General features: G+C 40.6%; 1 protein-coding gene across 1 annotated transcript in view; it reads right to left on the minus strand.

Moving 5' to 3' along the window:
• Positions 1–27,486, minus strand: part of NRP2 (neuropilin 2) — a 123,974-nt gene that overhangs the window by 39,380 nt on the left and 57,108 nt on the right. Inside the window, exons 9-11 of the mRNA XM_042463439.1 lie at positions 24,715–24,859; positions 16,285–16,401; positions 11,434–11,586 (exon numbers count right to left, since the gene is read on the minus strand). Of these exons, the coding sequence (XP_042319373.1) occupies positions 11,434–11,586; positions 16,285–16,401; positions 24,715–24,859 (415 nt within the window). The remainder of the gene's footprint in view (positions 1–11,433; positions 11,587–16,284; positions 16,402–24,714; positions 24,860–27,486) is intronic.

Consider the following 27,486-nt stretch of genomic DNA (forward strand, 5'->3'; position numbering starts at 1 on the left):
TGTAACATGTAGGATTCAGTTCTGGCATTATCTCTTCATCCTACCCTGGAACACAAACACACACACATACACCAGGGAGGTTTTCACTGCCTTGTCCCATACTGAGTCCACTAAATGATGTATCATTTATCATTGTTAAGTCAGTTCAATGGCTTCTATGTTACACCTAGGCAAAACCAGGAGTTTTTTCTTCACCTTCTTTCCCAGACAACAGAAGAAGTGCTCAAATCCCATCACCCCCATGGGTTATTGGAGAGCTATTACATGACATGCAAGCCTGTCTGGGAGATGCCAGTGTGTAAAATGTGTGGTGGTTGTGTTCAAGAGATGATAGGCCCAATCATCTCTTATATCTACCGATAACCATGGAAATCCCTGGTTTTGGTTTTGCTACAACTGTCACCAGTAGGATAACACCTCACAGAATTCATTAATTGGGTCTTAATGTTCAGGTCTGTAATGTAACTAGGGTTGTGGGGGGGGGAAAGGGAGACAAAGTTGCTAGCTTAACTTTGTCTCAGTCTTGAAATCACTAGGCAGCATAAGGGAAGCCACTTGCTGCTCCTACTCTCCTCCCAATCTACTATAAAGACATTTGGCTTTAATTATATACTTACTTTACTAAGCAAGCAATCCTAGTGATTTTAACAACAGACTGCAAGGAGCAAGGAGTAGTTTCCCTTATGCCAGAGCTGCCTGAGTCTGTATCTTACACCTGCAGAAATCTCCATGTAGGATACAGATTGACATATACAGGTGGGGGGGGGAGGCATGCTGATGTGTTTTATAAATGCTCTTTAAAGGCTAACATCAATAACAGTAATAATCAAATTATAATTAGTTATAATTATATAATTAATTACTTAAGTAATACAACTAACAATAAAGGCTGCCTTGTCATTTGTCAGACCATTAGTCCATTTAGCTCAGTGTTGTCTCCACTTACTGGCAACAGCTTTCCAGAGCTTCAGAACAGGGTCATTTTTCCAGCTATACATGGAGCTGCCAGAGGTGTAACCAGGTACCTTTTTCATGTACCTCCTACCACAAGACACTGACTTGGGCTGCATGAGCCAAAGGCCTGGCCCCAAACATTTTGCTGTTGTCCAATTTAGACAATCCACATCTCAATCTCCAGTTCTGGTGCAGGCTGACTGGATGATGTCCGGCACATTCTGCACTAGAAATATGGGTTAAAAGCTTAATACAATCATAATAATTTACTTGGAAGATCCGAATTCCTCTCTTTCTGTATCACAGCAGCTGTCTGCATGGATGTCCCACCAAGCTGCCTGGCCAAGCATCCACTGCAGGTTGTTCATTCTAAGGTCAAAATTAGGTGCTCCACCTTGTGCTCATCACCTGGATGCCTCATTCTGACTTCAGGAGTGAGCAACCCATGACAGCAGTGTACATGCTGGGTGACTCAGCCATGGCATTGTGGAAACAGAGGTCATGGTAACAGGGGCATGTTAGGGCAGTTATGGGGCCAGGATACTGTGGGCTGTCCACAGAATATCCTGGCCAGAACAGACAAGGCCTAGATAGATCCAGAGTACTGGTTCCTCTAGCTCACTATTGCCTGTTGTCCCTGAAAGTGACTCTTAAGGCTTTCAGACAAGAATCTTTCATAGCCTGTACCCTGAGGAACTAAAGAATGTATCTGGAACCTTCTGCAGAAAATCACATGTTCTACCACTGAGATCCAACTTTTCTCATCATCACCCCCTTCCTCTTCCCAAACATAGTTAAAGAAAAGGGTTCAATTCATCATCTTCCATAACATTCTGTATGCTTCATAAATATTCATCTAATTGGTTCAGTGGCACAGCCTTCTTGCCTGGCTGAAGTCACAGTGTTCTACTGCTTGGCCTCCCAGTGGAGAAATTTGGCTTCTGAGTAACAAACCATGCAATTCTAAGCTCCACTTAAGGCTCTTCCAGGCTGATGCGAAGCAGCAAGTGCTCCCCACTTGCCATCAGGAATTGCTGGTTTTCTCAGTTTGTTTCCAAGTTTGAGCAGTGTTCTTGCTGCTGTTATCCTATATCTAAGAAGTAATCCATATTTACTTTCTAATTCCTTGTCCATAATACCCAACAAAAACATTTCTGCACCTCTAAAATGGTTTGAATTAATATATAGATCTCAGGCCAATATTTTCTTGCTTTCTTGCAACTTGATCGCATGTGAAAAAAGGCCCCTCCTTATCTTGATAACCCCAACATTGAACTGAAGCATTCTTAGGCATTTTCAACAACCTATTTGAAATTAAATATCATCTGTACATCATCTTATGCTTATTTTCTTTTAAATTACTACACAAGATACATTTTATATCGTATATACATCTATTTGAATATTATGCCCCAAATTTTGCACCCACCTTATCATATAATCTTTGATGGATTTATTTTCTGTTTCTAGTTTCAAAAAGTGCGTATACACTTTTTAAGTTACATGATCTTCATCCTTATACAATTCCAAATAAAACCCATTTTCTCTTGCCTCTATGGCTAGAGCTCTCTAATCTTGATTAAATCTCTCCTTAAATGAACCAGTTAAGATCTCTGCCTTCTCTGAGAAGGGTATCTCTTGACTTAAGCTTTCAGCTTCTCCAATTTTTAATGTATCCATTCCTCAAAAAAGCTTCCTGTAGTGTGTTGCCTAAAATTATCTTAGGAAATAATATCTGCTTCTAGTTGTACCAGATTCACAAAAGAGTAATACAATGATTTTAAAACCAGCATGTACCTTACCTTTATCATACCAAAAGTAACCATGCCACCAAAATTGAGGCATTGACAATGGAAGAATGGATTATAAAGGTTGATGAATTAGCCGAAATTGCCAAATTAACATGGACTTTAAAGGATAAGCTAGTTGAAGAGTTTTTGAAAGAATTAGAATGATTTATGGCCTTTTTGAGCAATAAGAAATCTAACGATGTAAAGTTACATTTGTGGTTAATGTTACTAGTAAACTCAGTAAAATTATTTAGTTGGTTCTGCAATGCTGGAATAATATATTCCTGCTTTTGGATTTTTTTCCCTTTCATTATCGTTTGGACTGGGGGACCAGAGCCCTTTTGTGCTATAGCTAGATAATGTTTAATGTATCAGTTTGTATTATTTAGTTTAGTGCAATGGTTCTCAAGCAATGGGACAGGACCCCCAGGGGTGTGCGAGAGTTGCTCAAGGGCGGCACGGGACGTGGAGGTGCTGATCCTTTCTCCTCCTCCTCCTCCAAACCTTTTTATGTGTAAAATTTACGTGTGCTGAGTTAAGTATCAATTTTACTTAAATAAACCTGTTCTAATTTGAATGATGTTATTTCCTTATAAAATGTTAAAATATGAATATACATGTGTAAATGAAAATGCCCAACTGAATGAATAAAATGTTTTTATTCATATACTATGGTGCAGGGGGCAACATTTGCATGTAGAAGTAAGGGGGGGGGGTTTCCCCATGGCTAAAAAATATATATGAGAACCACTAGTTTAGTGTATTAGTTTAGTGCATTAGCATGCTGTTTTAGATTTAGCGTGTGTGTGTATGTGAGAGAGAGACAGAGAGAGGGGGGAGCACACACACTTGTATGTATTATATCCTTTCCTTTTTTTTTTCTTCTTTTCCTTTTCTGAATGTTTTATTATGTTGGTATTGAATTAGATTGCCTATATCAAAACAAATTAATAAATAAATAGCTGGTTGGTGCTGCTTGTGTGTCTGTTTGCAAACTAGAAAAACAAAAACTACTGATACAAATACTGCAACCTCCAACAACATTTGCCCTGTCTGAAGGAGCCCTTAGTTCAACCAGATACACTCCCAGGTAAACGTGCAGAGGCAGTTGTAGCTTAAGCCTGGTTTGACTGGATGATGTATGAAACTCTGTCACCGCAGCTAACGGGGGAATCTATTTGCCTATGGAAGGCATGTGAAAATCCATAGGGAAAAAATGTTTGCAATCTCTCCACATGGCTCGAGGACTGAAGGATGCATGTAACAGGAGCTTTCAGGGGATGGCATGGAGATAATCTGTGAAGCTGGAGGTACAAGGAACATGGGGCTAAAAAAGGAAACATGAAGCTGCCTGAAAGACTATCTTGGAAAAAATGGAATGAAAGCAGTGTGTGTCTGGAGGAGTCATCCCCAATGTCAAAAGAGAGAGCTGTAAAACTGTGTGGGTGGACACCCACACATGAAATGGAAAGCAAAAAGGCATCAGGAGACCAAGTGCTTCTTTTGTGCGGATTTTACTAATTAAACTTCTTTCAGGTGATATTGCTACACCAACACTTTCTCTTCTGTTTAGAAATTTGGCAAGAACCTGATCTTCTCTTTCATTCCACTCTATTTAAAGTTTGTTTTGTATGGCTAGCCTACGAAGAAGCCAGAGCATTATCCATGCACTTCTTAAGGAGCACACCATGCTGCCTCTATGGAAGTATCCTATTTGTAGCCACAGGCCTTTTACACTGAACACAGAGGGACCATTTTTTGTTTCAGAAGCACAGGATCTGTCCAGGCCACAGAATGAAAACAGTTGCCCAATGACTTTCCAGTGAGGGAGGGAGAGGGGTGAAGCTGGGGCTGCCAGATTTCAAGACTTCTTTGAAGAGAAAGCAGGGGTTTATTTGTCTTCATCCTTTATTGCCTGAGGCCTAATGCTGTCTTTTAGATATGGCAGGGGTGGGTGGGGGTTGGAAAAGTATAAGGGAGTGGAAATTGGACAATATGACAATTCTTCCGCATAAAACAAGAGAGTCTGTTTTGAAGGGGGAGTGTTTGGGTTTTTTGTTTTAATCTAATAAAATGAGCAAACAGTTGCCATGAAAGAAGAAAGCATTTTGCCCCACCATTTCTTTAAGAAGAGGTTTAACGGCATATTGGTTCTTCTTGCCCTCCCAAATAAAAATAAATATATATTTAAAAGTTTTAATAGGGCAAAACATTTCAAATGTTTTCAGAACTGCTCTTGTAAGGGTGGCATTATATATCATAATTCCAGGGAGTTCTGTAAGATCTTACCTCAGAGGCTCAAACAAGAAAGAGCACATAAGCCTGGCTCAAAGTTGAAACAGAGGGCCTTCCAAGAACAGTCCAAGAATCTCAAAGCAGTGTAGATAGATATTAGAAACAAACTTCCTATGGCAAGGAAACTCTGGCTACATTGTTTAACAGCCACTTGCCACAACAGCTCACCACTATGAGATTATAAATCTTCATGTCCCTGAAACCTATTCTTTCAGACTACAGACAAGCTGGTGGTTATTCACAATGGCACAGGCGTGTGCCATTGTGCTTCTAAACGCAATGCATTCTTTCTAATCCAGAATGGTCTTCCCCAATTTGAAGTCTTCCAGATGTGTTGGACTATACATCTCACCATCCCTATCTGGAAGGGGTGAGGATTTTAGTTCAACACATCCGTAGGGTATGTTGGTTAAAAGGCTGTAACAGTATATGTTATAACCTATGGAAATGACACACAGAATAGTTTTGTTTCTGCATTTAATTCATACATGACACAAAGGTCCACAGATGCACCAATGCTGGATCCTTCTCTATGCTGTGTCACCAGCATGCTGCATAAGAGAACTGGCAATAACACAGTTGCTCAACACTCATTTGGCTTGTCCAGGTTCTCAGTTCCCTGCTTGGTTTCAGAAACAGGAATTCATGCAATAGGTCAATAGTACAGTGGTACATCAAAATGAAAATGTCAGTTGTTAAAACCAGGGCCCTTTACAAGCACACTGTGTTCTACAACCGAGCCACAACATGCTTCAAGTATGTAAACTATGCATCACTACTGGTAATTCAGCCGCAATGATTTACTCCCAAATGACTGTTCAAACCACTTAAATTACATACACTCTTACAGGGAAGATATGCACTGGATTCCACTGCAAATCTTTAAAATGGGAAGGATTTTGTGGTGTGGGCCAGATCCCACCTCCACTTGAAACCAAGATGAAACTGGGGTATGGCTATAGTCTTGATATCACCAGATGCCTGGATGAAGTGTCTTGGAGAGTTTATCTTCCTGGCACTTTAGCTGGAAACAAGGTTCAGTCCCTTCCCACCCACCTACCCAGTCCCTTGCTACTTCCCTGCCAGCATCAGCAGAAAACAGGAAATGGCATCCCCATGATTTGCAGTCATTGATTGGAAATATCAAAGACTCCCGTTGTCTAGGCAAGAGGGAAGGACATGCTTTGGAAGCTTTAAGTGAACCTTTCTTTCCATTGTGCCTACATTACATCCATCTTCTCAGAAAAAAATGAAGTCAAATGTCCAGCTAAATATCTATGCAAACAACAAACAAGCAGCCCCTATGACAAATAAATTCAATTTTTGTTTGTTTGTTTGTTTGTTGTTTGCTAGGGCTCAAGGTATAAAACTTAAAATCTGTCTGCAACGCAAAGGTGACTCCTAAAATACATGACCATGTGCAAACTGCATTTTTTTTCACTTGAATGACAACATATGCACATCTACCCCCTAACATATTTGCAATTCATGATGTAGTTATACAGATCCTTAGGCATTAACTCTTATACTTCACTAAGGTACAAAAAACACCATCCTTCTCTGCAAAAAAATTAATAATTAAAAATCACACCTAATTGCTTCCTTCCCTTTTTTAGCAGCTCCTAACAAAAGTTGATTTAGCTCACAGTTATTTGCCCTCCCACATGCATCTTCTTCTGTTCTGAGATCAGGGTAAAAAATGATTCCATTCCTTTCCTTTCCTTCAACTAAATGCCTACTGGTTTACCTTCCCTTCTCCCAACTTCTTTCCAGCCATTTCTTTCTCTGCCTCCTTGACAGATGAACTCTTCTTAAGATCCACCACCACAAGCATATTACCAGTGAAAAATATGATTGATGCATTGAGAGATATTCACTGGAAACTCACCATACACAGACCACAGAAACTGTTTGAAGTACCATGCCCATCAAGAGTTTATGGGTATCACACAGAAGAGGCTAAAATGCAGGTGGAGTGCTCTTTGACTGAATGGGCAGAACAGCAATCCATACAGGAGCAATCTAAAGCAAATTGCTTCTTTACCAAACATATGCAGTCATAAATTCTTATGGAAAGAAAAAAGAACAATTAATTATAAGCAGCATCAGGGGAGAGGAAATGAAATGAAAAATTGAGTCTGAGTTATAAAAATAAGTAATTTTTGCCTACTTGCAGGAGGCTTATTATATTAATTAAACATTATTACAGTGAACGAGTTGGGGAGGGCTATGAAGGCTGGGGCTGCCTGTAAGTGTTCTCTCCTGTTGCCTGAGGCCACAGTCACCCTCTGATGTTAATCTTCTAAAGCACTCTAAATGCTGAAGAGATAAACACTTGAAATATGAAAATGTTTCTCCACCCCTCACCCCACTGTCACAGACACCATGACCCCACATCAACCCGAGATATTCACTAGATGCCCAGACAGTCTGGTTCTTGCTAAATCAGAATATTCTGTAAGTGATGTGGCTGTATCAAGCCTCAAGAGGAGAGTCTGTGAGTGGACCAAACCAGGCATGTACAGTGGTGGCTTATCTCTTCCATGTCAAAGGGATAATGAACCTGCTTCCGGTTTATTCTGGCCTCAAAATGAGCTATCCAAGATTGTGAATGCTATCCCCTCAAAATAAGTTCATATTAAAACCCAGAGCAGATTAGCCACACCATTGACAAGGGAGCCACCAGCTACTATGGATGCATCCGTGTCCATCAAATGTTGCCTTTCCTGTTTGGCTAAAAATGTGAGGTAAAAAGAGAGGATTTGTGTGTTGTGAATATTGTTATACTCTGGTAGATTCCTGGGCTCAGAATATTTTCTTTCTAAATTCATTTTTGGTACCAGACTCCAAATGATGGATTTGGGTTATTTTATTCAAAAGTAGATCCCATAAGCCTGAAGTCTGCTGACCCCAGGACACATGAATGCATATACAAACATGAGCCATGTTGCACCCATCAGTTCTTTGTGTAATCCTCTCACAAATAGGTTGTGTGCAGCAACCTTCTCAAATGCACTAAACAGCACAATCTATAGATGATGCATTTACAGGACACATTCTGATGTGCGCGGGGCAAGGAACCACTCCATCAAAATGATACATTAGAACCTGTAACAACAGTTTCAGGAGCCTAATATTATGAATCTGCAAATTCATTCATGTACACATGCTTGGAAAGCCAATAACCCAGAAGCACTGGGGATTTAGTTAGAAAGCAAATCCTTGCTGCCAAAGCCACCACTACAAAAGGTCATTCTCTGCTCAGATCAGTGGTTTCCACAATGAGTTTCAAATAAACCTGAACCTGTTAGAAGATGGCCAGAGCTTAGTACCTAAGGTGTTGAAGATAACTATTGCTGTTTCTCCTGGGAGTGACAAGATGTGATGATATGCCACTGCTCTCAGAAAGATAGCAGAAGTACAAATGTGGCTGCCCCTACTGACCCAATGGGTGGGGAGCCATGTTTCCCCACTATGCAATGAGCTTGAAAGTGACAGCACATCAACTTCAGTTATCTTTTTGGCCTATGTAGCAGGAGCTCCACGTTCTAGCTGCTACGAATATGGGAAAGGAAGGGAAATCAGCTGCCAGACCATCTTGTCATGGAAGCTGATATAGTACAGACTAATCCTTTTATTAAAGAATATTTGTAAATACAGTATAAAAACCATAAATAATACATGTCAGATCCAAAGAATGCAATCACAAATAGAAATAATAAGACAGTATATTAGTAGTAAATACAAAGCAAATGTCGTTCCTAGAATAGGTTAAGTTCTTAAAACATATTTTAAAAGAAATAGAGAATACTAAAGGATACTAAAAGAGACCAAAAATATATATTTACTTTTAGATCACAAGCAAGTCATTACTAATGTGCCTAAACAGTAGCATGCCACATATAGAATATAAATAGTTTCTATTATTGAAACAAGATGGAAATTAAAAAAAGAAAAGAAAAGAAAGAGAAATTATTTCCAAGCTTGTCCCTCTCTACAGGAACAGCATCTGACTCTTCATACTTCAGGTGGTGGCCTGAAATGTGTTCAGTGTAAATATCTCAAGACCATCTAATGGTATCTGACACCATTAGCTTGAACATAAGTTTGGTATGGCGCTTTCCTACCCCACAGACTCTTAGCACAGGCTCATTTGCTGGATCCCAGATACCCAGGACTCCAACAAGTAACACATGGACAGAGACCTCATATCCCCTTTGTCTCAGTACATCAGCTAGAGGGGCATATTTCTTATGTTTATGTTCTGTAGCCTCCCTCATGGCTGGACTCTTGTTTTCAAAGGGTATTGTGATGTCCACAATTGTTGTCTTCTTCTGGCCTTTGTGGCTGATGACTACATCTGGTCAAAACATCTCAGGCACAGTTCTGTTTATAGAAATGGTGCCCACTGAGGCAGGGATGGATTTTGCCATGGATCTTTACAATAGGCCTATATCCAACCATGACATTAATCTCGAAGGTATACTTTGGAATTTAAACTCACCACATTTCTTCCTCATCCCTAGGGTTGTTCAGCTGAAATATGAGTGAGAATAGTCAGAGAAGCCTTGCTTTAAAACACACTCACATATGCACGCGTGTACACATACATTTTGCCACCACTTCTGATCATCCTGTGCTGTAGGCTTTGCTTTGGGGAAGTCCTCTGGGACAACAGTTCTATGAAGCCCCACAGTCCCATCCAGGGCCACACATGAACTGACTACATATCCTATAACATACTCCAGAATCTGCTGTATTGCTCTGGGAAACTGGAACAAACATTTCAGACTTGGTTTGCAGCATGTTTGATAAAGGAAGTGGCCTCTAAAAGACAGAAAGTTTAAAAGCCACTACTGTACACAAAGACTGATATTTAACTAGCTAAAAGTCACATTAATCAGCAATCCATTGTTCTTATATCATACAAATCCCCCCTTTCTGGTTTGCCTAATAGAGGTACACCATCCTTCTTTTCAAGAGCCTCTTAGATCAGTCAATCCAGTTATCAGCAACAAGGAACAGCTATCAGGGAGAATAAATTGCTAGTTTTCAAAACACTGTCATGTTAGTGAAGACCCACTGGAAAGCAGAGGGGGAATCAATTGGATTTATTGAATATCCATGCTCATCACACACAGATGTTACTGTGATTGGTGTTAGTGCACTCAGGTAGCCTTAAGGATAAAATTTAACCGTGTGAGAGATCCCCCTCAAACTACAGGCCCACTTCTAGTAATCCCTGGATTTGTGGTGTGAAATCTTAACACTTGTCCACGATGCAGGGAAATGTTTCTTCAATGCTAGCAAAGCTTTCCTGTTTTCTGCAAGTCTAATGAAGAGGCTGGGGGGAGCATCAGTTCCAGGATCTGTTGCAAAAGCAGAGGAACAGGCCTCTTTTTTGTTGTTGTTGTCTACATTTGTGCCTGATGTAGCATAGCAGCAGGGGCTGTCCCTCCAATGTGTCAGGAAACGGAACCATATTTGGGCCTGTTGGTTACCACTCTTCCTTTCTTTCCTGGAAACTTCCTATGGACTCTCAACCCAGTACCACTCCACAGATCCCCCCTTGAATAGCAATGGTCTACACCACACAAAGGCTCACATTTAAAAAACCTCAGTGTGTTCTTACATTCCTAAAAAAAGGCCACCAATTCTTTTGTCTGAGGACACAATCCTCTGTCCCAGTAGAACTGTCAAAGCACCAATCTCAGGGGTCTTTTTACACATGTACGGGTGCTGGTCTCAGGAATAAATGTGCGAACACAATGCAGGAAGCTTAAGAACTACTCACTGCCAGATTCAAGGATGATATATGCGCAAGAAAGTGAATACAGGAGCAGAAGAAAAAGCAAGGGTGTTTAAAGTAATAAGGCTCATATATACCAAGGTTCAAATAGGGACTGAATTATTCTAAAATAATGGGAGATTCCCTGGTTTACAACTAATTCAAAGCCAAGCCAACCAAAGAGGAAAAGCTCTCCCTCAGGACAGTACCATTCAGCATACAGTAGGAAAGAAGACTGCATGTTATTTTGAATTCATTATGTATGTGAAAAGCTGGAACGTTATCCAAATCGTCTCTTTGGGGTGTAAGCAATAGCAGCATGATTTTAGCCATGAGTCAGCATTCACATTTGGTATCTTAGAAGGTCTTGTTTTCTGAAGATATGAATCTGAATTACAATCTGTTTCTGACTGGAAAATGTGTCACATTTCTCTTAAAAATGGTAAGTGTAGAATTACAACAGAATCACTAAAAAGACAGTACAGTCACAGAATTGTTAACATCATATTTTTAAAGAGATGCTTCAGGAGCTTGCTTTTTTACTGCATTGTTCATGAGTCATACATAATAGGTCTGTTCCTTTAGAGATCACATGCACTGGCTTACCTGGATAGGCCCCAATCCCTGGTCCTGAATGGCTAGTCCAAGTGTTTCTAGAATGGAAAGCCCATGTAAATCCTGTTGACGTATCATGCGTCCAACCACAAAAATCCCCAGGAATATCAAAGTTGCAGTTGAATCCTACAGGGATCTGGAAATCTTACAAGAAGAACAGAACAACATAAAAATGGCATCAAAGAAAGGGCAGGCACACAGAATGCTAGCTAATAACTAACATAGCTAACAAATCATAAATAGTTAAGGAAGTATGAAGTCTCTGGCATGCACACGTGCGTGCATGTTCTCTCTCTGGCTGCCTCACGATACTTTTAACATATCTCATGTTTCAGCAGCAGATCAGTCTTAAGTTCCAAATCTTCAAAATGTACATATGCACATCCCTCAGCAAAGTCTTTCGGTCTCTGAGGGAGAGAGTAGGCTGGCCCAGTTCCATCAGGGGCTAGCCTGAAGAAGAAGAGCCCTCCCTCCGGTCCATCTGCCTTGGTCCAGGCCTCAGAGGGAGAGAAGAATGCTGGACCTGATTCCCTCCCCCCCTCACCATTCCCTTCTCCTTTTGTGTCGTGTCTTTTAGATTGTAAGCCTGTGGGCAGGGAACTGTCTGTTATCCCCTCTATTGTAAACCGCTCGGATTCCCAGTGATTGGGCAGTATATAAATAAAACCTATTATTATTATTATTATTATTATTATTATTATTATTATTATTATTATTAAATAAAAAGCACTACATGCTTCTCATTTTTCTCTTTAACACTTTTTTTGAGTGTAAACCCTGCTAATTAATGATGAATTGCTATTTTCTCCACCTGTGCTATATCACTCCATGATAGTGGGAAAAGATGATGATGATGATGATGATGATGATCAAGAAGAAGAACTCAAAGAAGTATTGACATTTGTAGACTATAAATAATCAAACCAATAGGCAGCTAGGTGACTAGAGTGAGGTTGTTCTGTCAGGGTCGTGTCTTAAGAAACACTGACCATAGTTTTAAACATCATTTTATATGTGTAATTCAGAGTTGTAACTCAGGGCTGTTTCACATGCACAATAAATACCTCACTGTGAAACTCCAATGAATTCTGTTGTTTCTAAGGTTCTAACAGACAACTGGAAAGCTTTATTGGTAGCATTCATTCTGTTAACTCTTTCACATCTGTTGTGTCACAATAAATGAACAACGTGGACTCACCACATGCGGGTTCAAATCAATGGGTACTAATGCTAACGGGAATGGTTTCAATCAGGGATGGGGAACTGTGGCCCTCTGGTTATTACTGGACTACAACTCCCATAAAGACTACTACTCCCATAAAGACTGCTAGCTATGCTGGCTAAAACTGATGGGACCTCAAATCCTACACATACTTTAAAAGTCGTAGTTTGAATCCCATTGATTCCAAAAACATTTTGGTGTCCACAGCCTTTTCTGTACTGTGCTTTGAGTCCAGCTGTGTTCTAGAAGACTCAGTGTGAAGGGTAAGAGGCCCTGCTGATACTCTGTATTCCAGCCTTGGATTTCCCTGATGTATACAGTTTATCAAAGACTAAAATAGTGCCCCAAACTGGCCATTCCAGGGAGGATGGAACTGAGAAAGAAGAAACTTCATGATATGAGAAATCTGGAGGAACTTTCACATGGGAAAGCTGAAAGAAAAACTGCTATACTGTATTCTATTCCAAGCAACAATAGTGATAGCATCCCTTCACATCAGGAAGGGCAATTCAGGACAAAATATTACAGTGCCAGCTGCAGCCAATTTGAAGTTTTCCTGAATCAGGAGGAAGTTTTAAATCACTAAACCTACAAAGATAATGATCACTAATTGAGAGGTTGGGGACCTGTGCATGATAGCCGTCAGGGCAGCCATTAATACAGAAATGGAAACAATCCACCCAGGTTTAAAAAAAAATAGTAATACTCATAACTAATATTAATAATGGACATAGTTCCTTTGGATTTATGATCTAATCTAATTATCCTCCTGAGAGAAGTATTGTTTCTTTCAGACTACCATAAATCTGACTGTCCAAAGAATTGTGAACCATTGTTTGCAGAGCCTGAAAAGGAAAACCATAGCTAAATCAAGCGTTTGTGAATTCTAAGCATGAAAAGCACAGCTACATCAAAGCAAAACAATCTAAACTATCCACAGTTGTCCTGAAACATATAATTGGTAGAAACTACTATTTTCTTTGTAAGTATAAAATTCTATAGTAATTCAGTGAAACATAGTGGTTAAGACTAATTTCACATGAGCAAATAAACTTGAGGTCTGGACTATGTTTCTTGAGACTGCAGGTGAGGTATTGCTGGACAGAATGATTTTTGTTATTGTTGCTGTGTGTCTTCAAGTCATTTCCAACTTATGGTGACCCTATCTTAGGGTTTTCTTGGCAAGTTATTTCAGAGGGGTTTGCCATTGCCATCCTCTGAGACTGAGAGAGTATAACTTGGCAAGGTCATTCAGTGGATTTAAATGGCTGAGTTGGGATTCAAACCTTGTTCTCCAGAGTCATAGTTCAATGCTCAAACCACTAGACCACACTGGCTCTCACAGAATCATGTATTTATGAATGACTATTTATGGGGGGGGAAACCCTTCACAGAAAAAAAAAACCAGAATGTCAGGAAGAAGGTTATGATGAAATATGGGGATCAGGCCTCTTGCCACAAGGTGACTATGGAGGCCCAACCACCCCAAAGCTCTTCCTGGGCTTCCTTCCTAAAGCAGGAACTAGTCATTGGGCTGCACCTGTTCTGACTTGCACATGCATGTATCTCCTGGTGGGAGATGTGCAATCTATTTAATAACAGATTTATAACCAGCACGACTCAACTATTTTTCCTAGAGAACTATGAGAATCACCCTCTTTACAATCAGGTTATCCCAACTCAAAGTTTCTAGGGGTAACCTTATGAGGATTGCTCCCAGCCTATTTGAATAAAGGAGAGGAGAAGTGAGTCCTCTCTTGGAAGCTACCTAAGGCAGTCTCTGGACAGAACAAACATAATTACATCAGAGTTGGTCCTCTTTTTTTTAAAAGGACAAACACCACTCTTAACTATACAGCAAATCAATTGTGAAGGCACTCACTCCTTGATATTAAATAAGCTCAGACTTGTGTACAGACCTCTCTACAGCTTGGGCTGTCACTAGTAATATTATTCTGCAATCCCCAGTTCCCTTGTCTGGGAAACTAGAGGAGAAAGAAGAGCAATCACTTAGCTGCAAATACATTATTGACAGCAATATGACTGGACTGGCCAAACTGCATCTCAAGACAAATTTGTGGCTCCCAAGCAGTACAAGACTGGCCCATATCCAACTCACAGAAGATGAAGTTCAAGGAAGAGAACTATCTGACTCTGTCTCTCCTGGTCAAAGAGAAGGGGAGGTGGGAGGTAGTGCACATAATACTATACTTCCCACAGTGATGCTGCCAAAAACTGTACCATTCATTCTCCACAGTAAGTATCTCTAATCCCCTGTTGTCGGATTTGGATGTTCCAACTGCTTTTCTGATATGTGCTTTAAGCCCTTACCAGCAAAGCAGACTATTGTGTGTGTATGAGCGAGTGAGAAGGGTTAGAATATGAGCCTGATGCCCGATGCATAAAGTACTACGTGTCACTGTGTGTGTGTAATTGTATGGGTTTAGTGACCTTGGCCAATTCACTTTCTTAACTTCACAGGATGGCAATAGAAAACCCTGCTCTGAAGAAACTTGCAAAGAAAACCCTCTGATAGGTTTGATTTAGGATCTCCATAAGTCGGAAATGACATGACAGCACACAACAACAACAACAACAACAACAACAACAACAACAACATGTAGACAAGATCCTAAAGTGCAAAGATAGAACTTTGAACATTGGAGTGTGGCTTTGGTGCAGCTTCCGGCCTTTTATGATGCATGCATCATTTAAGCAGCATATCTCCAAAGTGACTTGAAGCAGCTTTATTTTGGCCTGTCTGTTGGGGCCCTTAGAGATGTCTCATCCACGGGATCACTATGAGTTGAAGTCAACTTAAGGGCAGTTAACAACAACAAACCAGTGGTTCCCAAATTAGGCAATATGCTTCCCTGGGGGCAACTGAAAGCTCCAGGGGGGCAGTAAGGGGGGAAAGAGGATGGTGAGAGGGCAGTTAGGGAAAAGGGGGTTGCAGGGGGGGCATCAGAAGTCATTATCAGCATGGGCAAATAATATAACATGCTCTTTGGTTCTGGGACTGAGCAAGCCTAACAAGTCAGAGTTATTGGCAATGGCTGTCAGCAGCAGATGCTTTAACTATAGCAGGGGATGGGTCTGGGAGTCCCTTGAGACCATGAGTTGGACAAGAGGATGCTAGGAAGCAGGAACAGTTTGGTGAGATAATCTGTAAGGGGTTGTGGGAAATCTGAAGATTAAAGGTGTGAGAAGCAGTGTGAGAAAAAAGGTGGAGGAGTGGGCAACTGGCAACTAAAGCAGGTACTTATGTACACCTGTGGGAATAAGTTGGACCTTGGAGAGCATGAGTTGCCTTCTGATTTCAGCATGTGGAAATTAACTTTAAATACTACATTTGGATATGGCTGAGAATGAGGAACACTTTCTAGAAAGACCGGGCATGGGGTGACTATGAGATTGGGTCAGATTGGGTAGGGTGGGGTAAGGTAAGGTAGTGTGAGTGGAGGGCATATAAGACACTTCTGTTTTGCTTGCCTCACAGTAGCTGGCTTGGGCTGGAGGTAGCTAGAAACCTCCACAAGGGGCAGATGCTGCACTGTTGGGTGCAGCAGCTCTTTTTCTACACAATTTGTGCAATACTGATAGGCCAACCCAGTGAATACCTCCATTCTCCACACAGCCATCGTTACACTCAGTTGCCTCCTCATCTGTGGGAAACTGAGTAGTGATCTCCTCGCTCTTCAAGGTAGGCTTCAGGGTCTCTGCAGTGGACTTTACTTCTGCAATTAAACAGGGAACAAAAGGTCAAAGAATGAAACATCTGCTCAGATTAAGAAAGGACATCAAATTGGGTAGCAACCCTGTGTGGCTGGAACAGAAAACCGTCCTCCCCATGTAGCATGTGGTTTCATTCATTCAGTGGAATGTTTCAGGGAATGTATCCAAACCCCAGTCATGGCAGACACTTTAGCAGAACAAAAAAGGCCCTGTATTTTGTGAAGTTGTTCATTTCATAGGCACTTCACCCAGGTTTCTATGCTAAATTATTTCTCAAAAACCTCTGGCATATATGGCACCAAATTCACCGTTGCTTTCTGCCTGTGCATGCTGCAACCATGACATGGCAGATCATTCAGTGAAAAATTTGAATGTGGTTTAGTTTTGTGCAGAATTCCTCTCTTACACAAGGAATTGAACTAAACTGGTTTTATTTAACTAAACTGCACAGTCACTGGCTCTTCATTTGCTGTCACTGAGAAGACTAAGACCAGCCTAGTTCAACTTCCTTGTGTCCAAGTACTTGATGCTCTTGGTGGCTGCTAACATCTCCCCTGCTGGCCATGTTTCCTTCAGAACCTGGAGAATTTTCTTTGGTGGACTGTTTCTTGGACTATACCTGCTGGAGACAAGTGACCATGCTGGCTAGGAGATTCTGGGATTTGTACTTCAAACAGTAATTTTCCAAGCTCTGATTTCCTTGGAGAGCTCTTCATGTGGTGCATCATAAGGCAACACAGTGACTAGGACAATTACAGTCACCACTACATGTGCAAGAAAAGGAAGAGAAGGAGACAGCCAGCCCATAGGACAAGTTGAAAGTGAGTTGGTGGATCTGAAGGCTTTGATTGGTAAAGCTTATAATTCATTGAAGGATACTGATACTTAGGAATGCATATCTACAGTGCAGGAAATATGTACTGGAAGTAGTGTGTGTATTTGCCTTCAAGTCACCTGCCAACTTTGGCAACCTCATGAATTTCATAGGCTTTTCATATGGGAGGAATACATTTTGCCAGTTCCTTCCTCTGAAATATCTCCTATAGCACCTGGTGTTCATTGGCAATATCTCATCCAAGTACTAACCAGGGTTGACTCAACTTAGCTTCCAAGATCAGATGGGATCTGATGCCTTTAGCTGCCCTGCCCTGGATCTAAAGAAAAACTAAAAGAGAAACAAATCTCCAGAAAAAAAGTTAAATGAATTGCCTAAGTAAAGAATCAAGGCTCACAGCATCTAAGGCATGAAATGTAGCAGAAAGAAACCTTCCTTTTGTATAGAGTAAGAAGGTAAATGGAGGTGAACTGGGGGAAGGAGAGCCATGAAGTTTCCCATATGCTACAGATGTCAACATGGCTCAAATTGCTTGTAAAGCTTGATTTACAGATGCAGAGGAAATAAACGAGGCTTTCATCTTTGGACTCCAGTGGAAAACAATCTCCTTTATACTTCAGGTTCTTACTGCTTTCATTTTAAAAACAAAAAGCAAGGATAGTTCTGGAGAAACTGAGATCTCAAGCAATATATTATTTTTTTTCTGCATAAAAGGGATGCAACCTAGAAAAGGCAGATATGCCTCAAATATACCTATGTATAAGAACAAGTTATTCAACATTACAAATGATGCAATTACAGTAAAGGACTCAAGAATGTGATATGGCTCTTTGCAGACAAACATCTGGTTTTATGCTTTGGCCAATCACTTTATCCTAAGTCCCACTGCCACATGGGGGGAAAAGACTCCTGGAAACTACCGTACTCAAGAACAGGTATCAAGGGCAATTTAAGGGACAAATAAATGTAACTAAGCCATCCATAATTCGTAATGTAGTCACAGGCTGTTTTATTTTTAAGAAGAAGAAAACTAGGTTGGAGTGGCACATAAAGAATGCCATTACACTCACAACTCTGAAAAATGTTTGTGTGACATATGAAAGGCTGTTCAAATGCAGTGCCAGAAGAAAGATCAAAGATGTTGTGATAAGGAGACAGAAACTCTGATTCAAGCAAACTCCAGATCTGCGCAAAAAATAAGCTATGAACACCAATGTATCTAGTGAGAATTTTATAATTTTGCATAAATTTGTTCAGTGCTATATCTTGAGGCCACCTTAACTGAGCTTTTGTGGAATATGAAAGTTCTTGGTACAGATGATAGAAACAGAGAGATAGGTAAGTCAGGGAGAAGTGTGGTTTAAAGAGAAGAGAGCATGATGGACCCAAGTGCTCTTTTTCTTTTTTCAAGATAGGTAGGTGACAGTGTGCTGCATTTTTTTTGGGGGGGGGGATGTTTATATCCCTTTGCTTCAAATAACTGTTTAGCACATATCCTGCAACATGAAAGGAGTACTATCAAGTCCATTCTGTCCACACATTACTATGTGCAAAGGATTGCTTCAACATGTCCTACTATAAGGGCCAGTGGGAGAATATCTGATGTATAAGGATGTAAAACATCATATAATGAAAAATTGTTCCTTTTCATAGAGTACATCAACAATAATTTGTGTCAGACAACCTCAACCACAACATCAAGTGTTCTGGAAATACATTCTACATGAAGATTCAACCATGCCAGGATCTGATTAACATTAGAACCTCATTAACGCTGTTGACCTTTAAACTTTCTTCCACACCCTTCTTTTACATTATCATATCCATATAATTATTGATTTATTATTTTGTCATTAATCATTGTTAGACAATGCTGTTTTTATATGTTGCCATTTATACAATTCCTGAATTGTAATAAAAGGGGAAAAGCTGGTGTATACACATGTATAGATTCTGCTCCCTGAACATTGAGCTTCTTTGTAATATAGTGGACATTTTGAAATGCGTATCCATAACAAAGAGGGCTACCAACTTGGTTCTAGAAGCAACAAGGGGAGGAATAAATTCTTAAGAATGAAAATCCAGAAGCAAATAGCAATTTCCCACAGATTCTTGCATGAAAAGAGTTGGCAAATATATTCTGATTCTATTGAGCTAATAGTTATATAAAGGCAAAAGCAGGAAGAAAAAGTATTAAACACTTTGCCTCTCACCTTTCCTTCCAAGCTTCTGCTACCAAACTATATTACAGAATAGACTTCAAGAGACTATTCTGGATCCTGGCAGAATACCCTGCAACCTGATAGCTGCCTGATTTGTCGGTTCAAATTTGTTATGGTGCCATAAAACTCCAAAGGCGTCTAAGAGTAAACGGCACTGAAGAAACTGAACAAAATGACTAATGAAAAAGACACAGTAAAAAGTACAAAGCTGAAAGTCTTATATAGAAAATAGTTTTCCCTTGTGCTCAGAGATTTACAGTAGGAACACACATGACTGTGTGAGAGATCTTTGAACAGGAAAGCCTCATCCTGTGCTGCATCCTTTTCTCTTGTCATTTAGAGGTTCTCTAGTGTCTTGTATGGTCAATTGAGCTGTATGGGTTTCATGCCAGAATACAGCGAAATTGCCACAGCAGTGGCAGCTGCAGCAACAAGCCAGGCAACATGCTCTCTATGATGGGGAAGCAAGCAAAATGGCCTCACTCCTGCTGGGCAGGGTATGTGCTGCAAGAGGCATCTGTGGATCCTCTTACAAAGCTGTTAGCAATGGAAACCAGATGTTGGTAAGTTCAAAGGAGGGAAGAGCAGTCACGAGCTAATGTTCGTCAATCTTCAGAAAGGGGGAAAAATGTTGGCAGGACTTTGAAACAAGCCAGCTGTTGACCTACTGCTTCTATTCTGCCCCACCCCACCCCACCCCTCCCTACTAACCAACTATAAATGGCAAATTATGTCCTGAAACTAGCTTCTATTGCGGCTCCTTCAACTATTATTCCTTGCACTCATAAACTAATCTTTCAGCATAACGCACAAGCATGCAAGTTAAGTCTGAAGTGGTCATTGACTGCCTGCTCCAATCAATTAATAAGATTTATTCATGGTGTCAAAAACAGGGACACAGTATTATCGCGGCTCACAATCCCTTGAGGGTAAGAGACACACAAGAGTGAGAGGCAAAAAGCATGTTCTTCAAACAGGCATAAGAGCTTGGGGATTTGGAACCCAAATTGATTCCCCTCCCCACAAGGTGGTTTAGTCAATTAATAGGCCCCATAGGGTGAGGTGTAATAGGGATGAAAGCCAAGCAAAGCATGAGTACCTCACTGACTCTACTCTGAGTGTATTTTCATTATACCAGAAGGCAGAATATTGCTCTTGTCTCTCTCAGTGATACAAGGCACTGCCTCTAACCAGGATGGCCCACCTGTGCCTGGGCTGCACCATGAGACTGCAGGATGGAGCTCAGTTGACTGAATAGTATCCCGTGGTGGCAGTCATGGGTTGCATCCTACACATATAAAACTAAAACGTAGAAGCGCAAATTGATCTAGAACCTTTCTCCTAGATATCTATTAGTCTACTTATAGGGTTTGGGTTGGGTTCCCCACCACCACCCTGGTGGTTCATTCAGTTATGGCAGCTCTACCTTGCACCCTGAAGTACAACAGTCCATACTCAAGTTTATCAGCTCAGTGAAAACTAAGCCAGAAGTGGTCCCTATGTTTGCTAACGTGGGTGGTGGTGGTGAAGCATCCTTTTGTCCACCACACATTATTGCTGTTTGTTGGATTTATATCCTGCCTTTCCTCCCAAGAGTTAAAAACAGAACATGTACAAGGATCTTCTCTACTTTATCAACATGAAAATCCCTCATGAGGTAGGCCAGGCTAAAAGGGAGGCTGCTCAATGAATTTTATGGCTCGGGGGAACTGGAATCTGGACTTCCCAAATCCCAGTCTAAAGCCTTATCCATTTGCCGCACTGGTTTTCTGTTCTATCAGAGTTGTTCTACCTAAGAATGTTAAAGACGACAATGCACCCACCCTTGTCCCTTCCCCATCCCTATTTATTTCCACTCCCTGCACTATTATATGGAATGTTAGGCAACTTGCTTGTTCTTGTTACATGAAATACCTTACTCTAATATTTTCAAAGTTTTGTGGCAACAGCCCCCAAACTCTTTCCCTTCTGAAATGCTTCATACTATAGCAATAATATGTACCCATGGACAGTTCATGTGGATAGCATCACATCTCAATCAGGACCGCATGGGAGGTATACACAAATAGCAAGGGACAAGCTTAAAAAAGGCTTGTGGTGCAGGCATTATTTCAGAAGAAATGAACCTATCAATACGCTGACAATGGAATGTATACTGTGGAGCTGGGTGGGTGCTAACCTTTTGAAATCCCACTCTGGGCAGTTTTATCAAATCATTTAAAGCTTTTAAGCATCTTGCTATTCTTTTTGTTTTATAATCTGATGATGAATGTTTGCAGAATGATATGTTGTGTGGAGTAATTATCTAAGGGGTAATAACAATCCAGTGAAAGGGTAGGCGTGGACTGCTTCTTTGAGCTTCTCACAGCAGAAGCCCATACAAAATGCTTTTTACAGATGTGGTTTCTAAATGGAAATCAAGCCTCTTTTACCAGCCACATCTGGAAAACAGATTGAATGATAGACACAACTTAACAAAATAAAGGAGAGAAAATATTCTCTGGCTTTAAATGATTTTGCTGTTAGTATACTGCAATTGTGTGTTTTGTCATTTCAGATTTGCACTAAAAGCTGGTGGGGAGGGTTAAATCCATTTCATTGTTTCCATAGTTTATAACTGCATGTCAAAGGCAAAGATGAGCTATAGTATTTTACTTATCAAAAACTATGCAGGTAACACTTGGATAACTTCCACTTATAAATATTAGAACTGTTATCTTAAGCAGAACTTGGAAACTTTTATTATATTCATTATTCTTAAAATAATGAAATGCTGAAGCCCATACAGAATACCATCCTATCACTGCTCATTAATGGATGGGTCTTCAGAATGCTATTATTACATTCATTCTTCTTAACTCTATTCATAGAAATGAAAAGAAACTCAAATGGGGAATACTGAGAAACTAGTATTTGGGGGGGGGGAGTATTGGCATGCTCTGAAAAATCCCAAGGTTTGTTGTAGAAATTTTAAAAAAATGTAAATGGAAAATCCTCTCATATCCAACAAAACAAAACAATGAGGTCTAAGCAAGATGCATAGCTGAATGTCATTTGAAAAAGGGAAATGGAAAGAGCAGACTAGCATAGAGGATTATAGGAGGAGGTAAGAGCAGGCAGGCTGGAACCCTGAACAGGAAGACCTTTTCTCAGAAAAGGGATAAATGGTAACTTTTTGTTGAAGGTCTCACTTGTTAAAACAATGCCTAACAGATATATAAATAAATCCAGGAATTATTACGTGAGCATTTCAAAGATGTATACAAGAAGTATTAAGAAATTATATGACACCTATTACAAATTCATCCAAGCTGTGCTGTGTTAATAACAGACAAAGAGAGATCAGAGTTGATCTTCAGAACACAATCAAAACTTTAATGAAGTCCAGATTGGAATAAGTAATAACTATGGGAATATGCTGTTTCTAATGGATCCAATATCTTAAAGTACAGTAAATGGAAGTACAGTCAGCCCTCCGTTTTCGCGGGAGATCCATTCCAGACCTTCCCACGAAAATTGAATTTTGCATATATTCAAGCCCCATAGGCTTGAATGAGTTGTTTGATTCCATGCTTTAGGACATCCTTCCCCAATTTAGCACTCCTGAAGGCACCACAGCACAAATCTGAACATCCCCAACCATTGGATTGTGGCTCTGTGTGAGGCACAGGAAAACAACTTAAAAATTATAAAAAAGAGCATTTTGAAGGAGCCAATAACAAAGTGAAACTCTAGGGGGCAACAGAGACAACCAAACATGCAATCTATAAAACCCAGGTTTTCTGCTTTTTTAAAAAAATAAATAAATTGATAAATAAATAATCTAATTAACAATAACACAAGAAATAAAATCCCACTCCTCCCAACATTAACAGCAACAAATTGATTTCCACTTTCCATCTTATCAACAATTATGGATCGATTCTTTAAACCCAACATTCCATGCTCTGATTATAAACAAGCGAAAAGTTTTTCTAACAACATTCTTCTAGATTCTGTCACCTTGTTCTGACTAAACTCTCTTTCCTGGCTTTAACTAACTCTCCCCACTGGCTCAGGAATATTCCATTCATAAGAGGGATCTCTTCACTAACATTATAAAAATTATTCTGTGTAGCTTCATAAACTTGGATTATGCATTTTGTGCTTTTTAGCTGGTCCAATAAAGGTATCACTGTTTTGCAAATTTTGGATTTTGTTGTATTATTAAAAAAATGTGATGTACAATCAGCCCTCTGTATCCATGGACTCTTCATTCATGGATTCATCCATTTTCTATAAGGGGCACCATGTTATCATTTTGGTATCCACACAAGGTGAGAGGGTGAGTCCTAAAACCAAACCCCAGTAGATACCAAGGACCCACTGTACTATGAAAATAAGAGTTCCAAAGTCAAATAAGCCCTTTTCTTGGGATAGATTCTCCAGCATTTTGATGTTGTTTGTTTTCAAAAATGAAGTTTTCAATGTTTTAAGGATTACAGAATTACAACTCATTTGGTTAATGTGCGGGTGGGAGGGAAGATAATCTTGTTGAGGTGCTGGGCATTTCAGCACTAGTGGCTAAAGAATCCTCAGTGGTTGGCGAGGAGGGCCAAGACAAAAGGTAATGGCGCAATGGTGATGTCATTCCTTTTTCAGTGTTTCTGTATTTGTAGTTTAGTTGCTTTTGTCACTGCAGGTGGTCTGGCCTCACTACAAAGATATGGTTGGTATCACAGGGACTTTTAGCATTTTGATGTGCCTTTTTTTTTTTGAGAAACTAAAATCTCCAACTATTTTATTAAGGTTGTGTCTGCACTGGCCAGGACACTCCAGGGGCAGCCCAGAGTATCCTGGCCCTGGAGCTGTCCAACTCCTCCCATTACAAAGTCATCCATTCTGTTACTGGATGGCTGTTTGCACACACATCCTACTGAACCAACTGGCATATCTGCCACCTCTGTAGGTCATTTTGCTTTGAGGTCACAACAAAATGCCCAGCATTGATCACATGGTTGGGTGGTTTCTTCTGACCTTAGAGTGAGTGACTGGCAGCATCAGCACCGGATGGCTCAGGGGAATGTGTTTTAAAGGTAAGATTTTTTAAATACATTATAAGGGGGGTATATTCTCATTCTACTACTGGATGGTCTGGACAGTATCTGGTCTGTTTGCACTAGAACCAGGGTTTTTGCTGTGTGTTGTCTGGTCTCCCTGCCAAGTGGAGACAGGACAACAGTTCATTATCTTTCTTTCTTTAATTTAAGGAGGCTTACCTGTCCAATCACACCCAAGCACCTCCAATCGCATTCCAATCCCTGCTGGAGACCATCTTTCTGGGTGAACCCTGATGTACTGTGCAGGAACAGGATCAAACCGTCGAACTTCAGGGGTATCGTAGTGCATGTTTCCTTCGAAAATCTTGGAGACAAACAGAAGTTAAGCATGAGTCTTCTTGGCTGCTAGCCACTAAAAATAAAGGGTTAGTGCAAAAAGTATTCTGAAGGGGGCTGCATTATTCTGGGACAGCTGTTGCTCTTTCAAGTTTGTTTGAACTTCTGTATTTTATTGGAGCAGCAAATATGTCCCCGTCCCCCCCAAAATAATAAATCAGAACAACCTGGAGAATGCAAGTGGTTACAAAGCAGTAACTGGAAGGAGGGAATGTGAGAATGCTAAAAAGAAACTTCCCAACTTTTGTCTGTTAAAAAAAGGTTTTTCTATCAGTTTTCATCACACAAAATCTTCCTATCAAGCACAGGCATTTTAAAACAGAAACCAAACGACACAAGAGTCCATGTTATTTGCTTAGTGATAGTGTTCTCAGGTTGTCTTGATGAGAAGAGATGACTTGAAAGCAGTTTTTCAACTGCCTAAGTAACAACAACAAGAGACTAACATAAAGAAGAGATGGCATACCCATTTACCATCACCTCAAAGGGAAGGTCAAGAAGCAGGGCCGCACAGTTTATTAGCAAACATTCCCTAATTTCAAGTGCACTGGTGTTTGACCACTGAAATCAAAGTGCAAAAGGTAGCTGCAGAATCTCCTTTCCTGATGCTTTTAAAAATCAATCTTGAAGGGAAAGGGTCCCTTAAAGTATATTAGCCTGTAAAACTGGGGGAGGGAGGGAGCCTATGTTAATTTGGTGGCAATAGGCAGCACAGTGTGACACACAGTGTTGCTCAGGATTTTCTGAAAAGCTCCAGATTAAATGATGAGCCTTTTAAATATGTTTTAAAGCAGGGATGGCCTGGATTCACTTTGGGACTGCCTTTCCTATGTGTAGACAGTCAACCATCAAACTGGACCTTGGACCCTGCCCCATGTGTACCAGATGATGTGAGGAGGGGGGGGGAGGTCTAGGTTTTCTGACCTTTGGGGAAGCCCTTATCTTTGTCCAAACACCTACACAGTCATGTCTAGTAAGAAGATGAGAGAAGGTCTTCTTGGCAACTTCTCCCATACTGTGAAATTTGTGGCAACCTCATGGGTAAAACCGTGGGGTCGCGACCTTCTCTCAGGATAGCAATGCTCATCAAGATTGAAACGTGGCAGTTCTACTGGCAAACCATAGGACTTCGACCTTCTCTCGAGATGACAATGCTTTATCCATAATTAGATAGATAAGCCCATGTTGATTCGGCTGGCTTAGCTGGTCTCCATATCCTGCTTCCTTGCCTCAAGAGCACGCACCAAGCATGCACTGATCACGCACCTGTCATGCCAGTCCGGTGACCTAGGAGCAAGGCTATCATCAATGATTGTAAGGAAGACAATGGACGGAAGTAAGCAAGATGACAATAAAAGGCCCAGCCAGAAGCCTGGCTGAGAGGCAAGCTTGAGGGAAGCTTGTGCACCCCCATTCCTGTCTCTGCGTCTCATTGCCGCGACAGAAATTCCCTTCCATGGGATGCTGGGTTGGCTCCTTCTATGCTCTGCTCCTGCAGGCAAGCAGAGAACTTTTGATTTATGCAGATTTTGGCCACTAACTGGTGATTGCAGGAAGGTGTTTTAGTGGGAAGTACTGCATCTTTCTCATATTTGCTATATGTTAAATGTGTTTTCTAATTGTTTAATATTATGAGTAATTTTCAGGTGTATTCTGTTATAATCTACTCTGTTAACTGCCTACACTAGGAGAAGGACACACAATATAAAATAAATACATATTCAAGTATACTTTTAGATACAAAATCTTTCCTTGATTCAGAGGCTCTCTAAATTGCTATGGAGTTCAAAAAAAGCACAAAAACAAAACAAAACAAACCACCCCTCTTAATGACCTTATGTTAGCTACAACAGACTCATGTGAAAAAACCCCAAGAGAGGGTATTATTTGCTGATATCTCTGCTGGCTGCAGATAGAAGGACCAAGAAGAAAACTCCCCCAGAGATCTTCCCAAAATAGATAAAACAGGAGGTCCCCCCCTCTAGAAAGCAAGTACCTGAGAAGCAGTCCATGTGGCCCAAACATGACACTTCATCTTGCTTCAGAACTGGGCTGGGCTACTCCCCATCTCCTCCCCCAAAAGAGTTTCTGACCGAGTTTCACACAAGAAAAAAGCATGTTGCTGTCAAACGGAATGTAATCCATCTGACAAAACCACACAGCATGCTTTGGCACAAAATGTGCATCCTCTTAGCCAGACCCTGATCCCAGATACACTGACTCAAATCTGGTATGGCTCTACTGACTTCTTGTGTAAACACAGTCAGTTTCTGTCTCTCTTCCCAATTTCTTTCTACATCACACAGAGGCCAAAGCCTGGTTACAAGGAAGGATGGACCAATCAGTGAACCTCTACCTGCAGTCTGAAATGAAAAAACCCAAACATAGACTGAAGTGTGTGAACAGGAATCTCTTCTATTTGAGTCCCATCCATTTTCTGACCATAGGAAGTGAATTAAAAATAAGTCTCAGCTGGAGAGCACTGGACTAGGTCCCGAGACCTCTCCCAGCTTATAAATGCTTTTCAAGTGTTGGGATAATCATGCAACTTCTGTCCAAGCAGGAACTTCCTATGGTCAGAAAATGGATGTGACT

The sequence above is a fragment of the Sceloporus undulatus genome, chromosome 1 (assembly GCF_019175285.1).
Source record: "Sceloporus undulatus isolate JIND9_A2432 ecotype Alabama chromosome 1, SceUnd_v1.1, whole genome shotgun sequence".
NCBI classification, from domain to species: domain Eukaryota; kingdom Metazoa; phylum Chordata; class Lepidosauria; order Squamata; family Phrynosomatidae; genus Sceloporus; species Sceloporus undulatus.